This window comes from Montipora foliosa, chromosome 5 (assembly GCF_036669935.1).
Source record: "Montipora foliosa isolate CH-2021 chromosome 5, ASM3666993v2, whole genome shotgun sequence".
NCBI lineage: Eukaryota > Metazoa > Cnidaria > Anthozoa > Scleractinia > Acroporidae > Montipora > Montipora foliosa.
Window position 1 is genome coordinate 20,712,485 of NC_090873.1, and position 8,893 is coordinate 20,721,377.

Genomic DNA, 8,893 nt, shown 5'->3' on the forward strand with positions numbered 1-8,893 from the left:
ATCAAAAATAAAGTCATCACATTGGAGGTGGTCAAAGCGAAAATCTCTAATCACCCTGATCTCAAGGGTGATAATCCAAAGAAGGTGCTCGACAAAGTACACAGTCTGTGGAGGTACAAAATGCCACAAAGTGATGAACCAGTAGTTCTCCCTACTAAGGAAGAGAGTGTGGTTGGTTGCGTTGCGAGGCAAAGTGTCAGATGTTGCTAGGCGGGGATGATATCATTCTGTGGGAGAAAAGGAAAAGAAAAGGCGCATTCCTTATCGATCTGTGTGTCATGGCGATTGAAATCAAGATAGAATACTCCTATACTCCGAATAATTCCAGTATATATTAAAATTTGCTGCTGTGTACAAGGATTCTTTTAAGTGAGTAGTTGTTAGTTCCCACAGCTGATTTTTCAGTAAACATTTCATTTTTCCAAAAACATATTCAGCAGGATTAAAATGTGGGGAGTATGCAGGCATGTAAACTAACTCAATATTGAGGTCGTCAAGAAATTCTTGCAAAATCCGTCCACCTTGGTGGTGATGCATGGGACAATTATCCATTACAATCGTGTCTCCGACCTCAAGGTATGGTTTTAAAGTTACAGGGTTCAGTGAGTTATATGCCTCTTCAAAAAACTGGAGAAAGTCTAATGTATTTGCCGCTCCATCAACTGTGTTCATGTAAGTTACTCCAGCAAGAGAACAGAGAAGATTAACTATAGTATTGGGGTTTTCCGCGTATCTTGTTACTTCGATTGCCCTTTCTCCAATCGGTGCATGACCATACTTTCGAGTATTGTTTGAGGGAAGTTTCACACCACATTCATCAAAATATTTCAACGTGTAGGGATCCCTGGCATATAAGTAGTCGACAAACAGTTGAGTATAAGCCATATTTGCTGTTGTAAATCTTTCTTGGGCAACGTGGGCTATTTTTTTTAAGGTAAACTTCTTGCCGCTGGGTAGTCTGTTTCAGACAGCATTGCACACCGCTGTTACTGAAGTTGTTCCAAAGGGTATTTTGCCACAATCATAAAAACAGTCCATTACTTCTGCATGAGTAATAGATGGTTTCTGTCTTTTCAGAACTTCAATGAGTTCAAGATCTCCATTAGATAAATGACTAGGATTTCCTCCTCTGTGCTTCAATGGGCTAAGAGAACCAGTCTTGCTGTAGTTTTTCGAAATTTTCGAAACGGTAGCCAATGAAACGTTCAGCTCATTCGCAATATCCACAAATCGACCAGGAAATATCATTGTTAGTGGGTCACCTCCTCCTTCAACGATTTTATCGATGATGAGATGTCTTAGGTCAGAGGATAAAGGTTTTCTTGGGATATAAGAGCAACCGCTCTTGCTTACGGTCAACATGTTTACATTCTGTAACACGCCTTTTTTCATACAGAACGCTATTATCCCCCGCCTAGCAACATCTGACAATTTGGCTCGCAATGCAACCAATCAACCCTGATAACAAACGCGATAACTTACATCATTAAATGCTCATCCTGAATCCGCGGTAAGTCTATTATAGAGGGAAAAGGTTGGGGAAAGGATCTCTTAAAGAGATTGGCACTAGATACAATTATAAACCGAATAAAGTATGAACGACGACTTAAGAGAGGTTCAAAATACTTGTTGAGTATCCCTTTGTGACTCCTCAAGGAGTGAACTGTTATTACTTGCTTATTGTTTTCAAGTAGTCTAGTAGATTGTCCTATCTTTGTTGAGATTCCAGCTCGACACGTTTCATTGTGACTTCTCAAGGAGTTAACAGTTACTGTTTGTTGAGATTCCAGTTCGAATCGTAATCTAATGGGTTAGGTTGTGCATGAACAGAGGTAATGATGGAACAGTTTCTTGTTGAACAAAATTATGGAGGATTGCGCTTATCTCCTTGCTGTTCCCTAGGAACCCGCCTTAGACATGGATTGACTGCTTCAATGATAAGTAATGTGTAGCAAGATTGTGTTTTTCTTTAATTAAAACCGAGGGCATGTAAAAAACCAAAATCCTTTAACATATATTCACATGATCTTTGCAAGCATTTTTTGAGAAAAAGTGTTTAAGAACTGAGTTACGTTTGATACTGTTATTCATGATTGCAATGTTGGCATTAAACTCCTCGAAATGTTATGGTGTCAATATGCCTACATGCCAAGCTAAGCACCAGGGTTTTGTACCAAAGGAATAGGAGAATGATCGTGATGTCATAACAGTACATATCAAGTTTATCAAGGTCTGCACGTGAAAGGTCAAGGGCCAATATACTTCCAGTTAGGTCGCAAGCAAACTTGGTTTATGAGATATTTATTGCACAGTTATTTCTTCTATGATTACCAAGCTTATATGGTTACTTACGTACCTTGCATGTGTTACAGAAGTTCTTTAGCGTTTGGTAAGAACCCCAGCAGACAATTACCGAGCCAAGGAAATCCTATTAATAGCCTTTAATTGAAGGAATTCTGAAAATTAAGTACAAAACGAACGATTTACAAGACTGCATTCCGATCATATTTGGAGCGTATATGAAAGAGGATTCCTATTATATTATAAATGACATGGCTAGAACAAACTTGAAAACGAAAATAATGCAAAAATAAGACGATCGTACCTGAAGGGTAAAACCTGGCTCGGTCTAAAAGGCATGAACTTTCTGTAAAACACTGGGTGTACTGTCCGTAAGCTAATAACAGACGTGTTTCTTTGCTCACTGCGTGTTCAATGCTACTAAGTAACTTGAGAATGAAATTGAAGCTAAGCCAGAATCACGTGTTCGATTACTTAAATCAGTTAAAGATCAACTAGTTATTATATTAAGTTCCAGTCAATGTTTAATCAAATAAAAGTGTTTATAACAGCGTTGAAAAATCTAGTGAGCAATATTTTAAAGAAAAAAGCTCAGTCCCAAACTAAGAAAACTTTTGGAATGACCTTGACTGTACATTAAGAAACCTGATTGAAGTCGTTTCCCAGCTGTAAAAGATTTTATACCGAATTATTGTTACAGTAGTGACAATAGTGCCTCACAAAGGTTGCCAAAGTGCCCTAATTGTTACCAAAGTGCCAGTGTATGGTTACCAAAGTACCTTACGTGTGTTACTAAAGTTCCATATTGTTACAAAAGTTCCCAAATAAGGTTACCAAAGTGCCGTTTTGCCTCTCTCTCTCTCTCTCTCTCTCTCTCTCTCTCTCTCTCTCTCTCTCTAGAAGAAAAAAAAGGCACTTTTACCTATAATCACCATAGCTTCTACAATTCAAAACGTATTTCAGTCAGTTATCTTTGAAACCAAACCTTAGCGTGTAAAACCAATCCACGTCAATGGACAGCTCCTGCCACACAACACTGAATAAAACGCCCCCTGACTTGCAGATGCGAGGTTACAAATGTGCCTCATTTTGTGGTAAGCAAAAGAGCTTTATCCTTTCTTTTCGGCCAAAATGTAGCTATTGGCTTACCATCTATGTGCCACATTTTTCTCTCGTTTACCACATTACTTTAAAAAGGTTTTGTCTGGGCCAGAAAAAAATGCCGTGTTAGTGTTTGACTTTTCATGTCGATGAAAGAATCGGAAATAAAAAAAAGCTCATTTCTTGATCGTGAGATTGAAAAGACCATTTCTCCACTTTCATTCCACCAAATATGTGGTAGGTCTGCCACAAGAGAGACCTATTATATCACAGTCAACCACAAAAAAATCTTAGAAAAAAGAAGCAAACCTTCCTTCTTTAACAGACATTTGAAATTACTGATGTCTTAAAACCAGCAATGTTACAAAAGATATATCAAATACAAGGTGTTACAAATGAACCCACTGGGAACTCGGAAAAATCCGAGCCCCAGAGCCCCACGGAGGGTCGTGGGTTCGAATCCCATCTGGTGCTCGGATTTTTTCCGAGTTCCCAGTGGGTTCATTTGTAACACCTTGTATTTGATATATGTTAACCATTGTCTCACATTCTCTCAATGTTCTCTATTTGCTAGAAGTTCCAATCATCAATTTCGTCATATTTATTTGAGAGATTGCAAATAATATTGTAATCAATATGAGCGATGGAATGATAATTACATGTGACACAAAAATCACATTTGCCCAATCTTGAAACTTGCCAGCAGAGGTTTGTGACACCAACACTGAGTTTGCTGTATTTCACTGGCCCCTGACTTCATAACTGTTTCTGAAATAGTCGAATCATCGCCGTAGTTCCAAATGTCTGTGCCCGGGATGTTTAGGTCGTTTGAGTGTTACCCAGCTCTATTGGAAGAAATGCATTTCCCATGATGGAACATTATTCTTTGGTATTAAATGGGAGGCACAAATCTTTTCATGCTAACCACATTAAACAGAACGTATCCTACCTAATATAGAAAACCCCGCTTATCTCGGGTAGGGCCGATTATAAATCAGTTCAATCAGCTGATTTGGAGCGCAAAACTAATATTGGCAGTCCTAAGAATTTTTCTCATCCAATTATTTACAGATAGGACAGCATGTAGTCCTATTACATATACTTAGTGGCTTTACAAACGATCAAAAAAATCTGTGGTTACTGTACCTGTCAAAAAAATTTCTCAGCTGCCCCACTATTATAAGGTTGACACGACCAAGCAGTGATCGAACCTCAACAGAGTGGTATTACAGCCATAAACATCCAGCTGCCACAGTGGCCAGCACAACTCTTCAATAGTGGTACAGGAATGAGAAAAGTGAAAAAGTGATTGGTACAGTAATATGGTGAAATTACCCCATCACCCATGCCTTGGAAACAAACTCTCTAATCAGCATGTCAGACGTTTCAGAAGAGTCTAAAAGTCCAGGTTATTAACGCACTAAAAACAATATATAGATATGGGGAACATAAAACAGCACTTTGGGCCCATATTTTGCAGCGCAACGGAAGTGGACACCTATGCAACCATTAAGCCAGAATAAGAAGAAACAACGATACTTTAAAAGGATGGCTTTTGACACAGGAAAAACTTATTTGTCGGTGTAATTCTATATTTTGTTACATTTAGTTAAGGTGATTCCTCAGTATTGCACTGCGCATCCTGTACTGTGCATAAGGTGTGTCAATGTTATAATGGATCTAATTTGCAAAATTGTAAATATGGCGTATGTAGATCATACACGCTGAAACAGTTCACAAAACACGTGAAACAAGTTGTGAATGACCCACAATTCTTTATGAATAAGCGTGCGCATTCCAAGAACATGGCGAATTTTGATGTTTCGATCTACGATAATCGAGAATAGACAGGGACGATGGTGTTTTACACTTAAACGACCACGGTGACCTATATCTTTTATTGCACACTTTTGGTGTGCAATTAATCGCCTTTAAATAAAAAAAAATTAAAAAGAATTTATCGGAAGGAAAAAAAGATGTAGCTAAAAACGTACACAAAGCCCCTTACCCAGGGATGTAAATTATGATGTTAAAAACAACGACTTGAGAAACGTTTTGTGTCGACGTAGTTTTGAGTTGAGTGATTTTTCGATAAACTATAAAAGGAAGTGTTCCATATGCTCTAGACTCTAAAAAAATTCATGGGAGTCAATTTAGATACAGTTACATGATACATGATACAGTGTCAGAAGGTGTCTTAGAGGTAGTGAAACTGGTTCCAGCCACCTTAAGACATTTTTATTTTCAACACTGGGATCTTCTCAAGTGATATTTTTTTATAAGGGGGGAAGGATTGGTGCAGTGGCGAGAGCACTTGTCTTCCACCAATGTGGCCCGGGTTCCATTCCTGGACTTGGTATCATACGTGGGATGAGTTTGTTGGTGCTCCACTCTACTCTTAGAGGTTTTCCCCTCTCATCAAAAACCAATATTTCACCTGAATTTACTTGATTTATTTTGGTTTGTAGGTCAATAATCATTAGTAGAGGACTCGTGCTTGGCAACACAAGGTTGAGACTATACTACTACTACTACTACTACTACTACTACTACTACTAATAATAATAATAATAATAATAATAATAATAATCATTATCATTATCATTATTGTTATTTTTATTATTATTATTATTATTAAAAAGATGAAAAAATGGGTGCTAATTTATGGCAAAGTTCATTACAACTGACATAGTAGACAAAGAGCAATGAGTTTAGACACTATTGTAGAGATAATGCCAAATGTACGTAAGGCTAGACCATTTGCCCACAAAATGAATTTTAGAGTATCAGATATAAACAAAATGTTAGTGAAATTGACATACAGTGGTGTTTTATATCAGCAGAGGAAAATCTAGTATTGTAGTGATGAATTTCAGATGCATATTGGAAAGCTTTAGTGAGAGCTGGTGGAGGAGTCCCATCAAAAATGTTGCATATAAAAGTGCTAACAGGCGAATAAACAGCATAATTACTCATACTTTGGAAGAGGTAAAGAGGGGAATTGTGTAAGATTTGGGCCTTGGTGAGTAGATAACGCAAAGAGCATGTTCTTGTAAAATAAGAAATTTGTTTAGATAATTATGACTCAGAAGCCCCATGCAACTATACATGTAGCATAGCATAAATACATTTTACCTTAAGAACTCAAGGTTGAGTCTCTGGCTTCCTTCTTTTACAAGACAGTAGTCGAAACTGTGGAACAGCTTACCTTTTAATATTCGGAATAGCCATAGGAGAGCCTTTAGAATTAAAATGATGCATAACTGTCTTTCATGAGTTGCTTAAAATTCAAGACGACTGCCTTTGCAAAATCTACTATTATCAATATTTTAGCTAAACCATAGCTCTAGGGAGTAATTCTATCCAGTGCTTTACCACTTTAGTAAGGTTCTTCGTGTTCTTTATGTTTTTTCTATTTGTAAATCACTGCTGTGAATTTTACTGGAGAGCATTTTAATACTTTTTTTTTCTATAAGGGCAGTATTGTTGTAACTACTTTTGTCTTTTGGTAAGCTTTGATTAGTTGATTACCTTTTGTAAGCACTGTCTGCCTTGAATACCTTCACTAGCTGCAGCCAATGCCGATTCCTAAGTAATATGTAATTTGTATAGCTAATCACATGATTTCGAGTGCAATTTGGAATAAACAAGCGAGACGAGCATTTGTAGTCTTTGAAAAAATTTATAAGTGATTATTTATTCCAAATTGCACGAGAAAAATCATGTCTTAATAAGATACATGAGAAAATCCAAGATGATTAAAAAACGGTCCAGATAAGAACGATAGCAACAACAGCAACGGACATGTTGGAATTCAATTGGTATGCAAAAAGGTGATAACTTTTCTATTGTCTGTACTTACTTCTGATTGGCTTAAACAGCAAACGGTTAACAAAACTTCATAAAGCAGTATTACATTCATCCTTACTTTCCAACCATCTTCCATCTTTCATCTGGTCTCAGTTTAAATGAATTCCACAGAAATCGTATGTGGGGAACATGTAAAATTGTAAACGTTTCTTGGCTTTTGTTTTCAACTCTTGTGATTGGTCAAAATCTTTTAACTCCAAAAAAACACCCTTTCAAAGTGGGCTGTAAATGAATTTTATTGCGTTAACTGCCTTCCTGTAGGTTTATGCATTCTCTGTGTAAAAATGATAACATTCCTATGTGGGGAAAGCTACGTTGCCGCATAACAAAGGAAATTGCTATCCACCTTACACGGATCATTACTTAAGCAGAAGCAACCCACGTATATCGCGCAAAGACGCACCATTCAGGGCTTGTGTTTGATGTCAAAATTGCACTGCAATTTTAGCAATGAATTAACTGTTTTTTTCTTGCACTGCATTTACAAAAAAACAGCACTGCTCTCAGCCAATCAGAATCAAGTAACTTTGTTACGTACATCTATATTATTAGTAGCAGTATTTGTCCATTAATTTGTGTTAATATATTTTTTCTTTAGAATTGAAGTTGCCATTACTGTTGAATATGTATAGTGTGGTGTCAAGTCCTCCTTTTCTTTTTTTAAAGCCTTAGCCAGATTGGCTGTGGAAGCACATGCAGTTTTAATGCTTTGCGTAACAGTAATGTTTGTACCCCTTCTGTATTTAAGAGAAGTTGTTAAATCTAGCAGAACTTAGCTCTTGTTATTGAGACAGGAACTAAATCAAATCAATCAAATTCAATTGAATGATGGTTTTGAGGAGACGGGGTAAACTGGAGTAACTCTCTTGGTGCAGAATAGCTAACCAAGAAACTTGAAAGCGATATAAAATGTAATTTAGGGTTAGAACATTTCTTCCCGCAAACCCCAAAAAATTGCCAATCTGCAAAATAAAAGTCCTGCAAAAATTTCATACTACACGGTATCAAGACTTTGCTTGGCAATGATAAAGTCTTCATTAGAGCAGGAAAAAATGAAGAGAAGATTATAAATAAGTTATTCTTTCCACAATGTTTTGTTTGGTTCAGAGTGCACAATGAAAATTTTGAACTTGCTCAGTAACGAGGTCTCGATTGGTTCAAAGTACAGAGTGGAATGTTTTTAACCTTTGTACTGCAAACATGGTGCAGTGCCCTCAGACCTGCAAATTATCTTTTATTTTAGCTCATTATACAATGGGTCATTAGCTAATTTTACTGTATAGTGTACCTCATTGTAGGTCATTGTCGTTCATTGTAGATCATTTCTTGTTTTAGTAACTACTCTTAAAATTTACTATTACAAAGCATCTACTTATGCAATTAGGAAGGCTAACTATGCGATAAATAATGTAAATTAGGCGATTTTTTTCTAAGCAATTTTAAGCTACAATCCTGGACAAAACTCTTGGGAAAAATTCTAGCTTAAGCATCATTTTACAAAGTATATTGGTCCTTTCCCCCCTCCCCCCGAACCAAGGTTGACAATTTGATGCAAAACATACTGTGCAAGCCTTTGCCTGTTTTTTAACCAACATTGGAATGGGGGAGGGGGTAAAGTGGG

At 37.0% G+C, this 8,893-nt stretch overlaps 2 protein-coding genes across 2 annotated transcripts; both read right to left on the reverse strand.

Annotated features, from left to right (window-relative positions):
• Positions 1-291: 291 nt before the first annotated feature.
• Positions 292-885, reverse strand: LOC138002376 (uncharacterized). The gene has a single exon (XM_068848429.1). The coding sequence runs from the start codon at positions 883-885 to the stop codon at positions 292-294; it is 594 nt and encodes a 197-aa protein (XP_068704530.1).
• A 78-nt stretch (positions 886-963) lies between these two features.
• Positions 964-1,392, reverse strand: LOC138002377 (uncharacterized). The gene has a single exon (XM_068848430.1). The coding sequence runs from the start codon at positions 1,390-1,392 to the stop codon at positions 964-966; it is 429 nt and encodes a 142-aa protein (XP_068704531.1).
• Between the last annotated feature and the right edge of the window lie 7,501 nt (positions 1,393-8,893).

Bases quoted from the DNA above. Each gene is read 5' to 3' on its own strand.
- LOC138002376 (XM_068848429.1), bottom strand. From the start codon at position 885: ATGGCTTATACTCAACTGTTTGTCGACTACTTATATGCCAGGGATCCC.
- LOC138002377 (XM_068848430.1), bottom strand. From the start codon at position 1,392: ATGAAAAAAGGCGTGTTACAGAATGTAAACATGTTGACCGTAAGCAAG.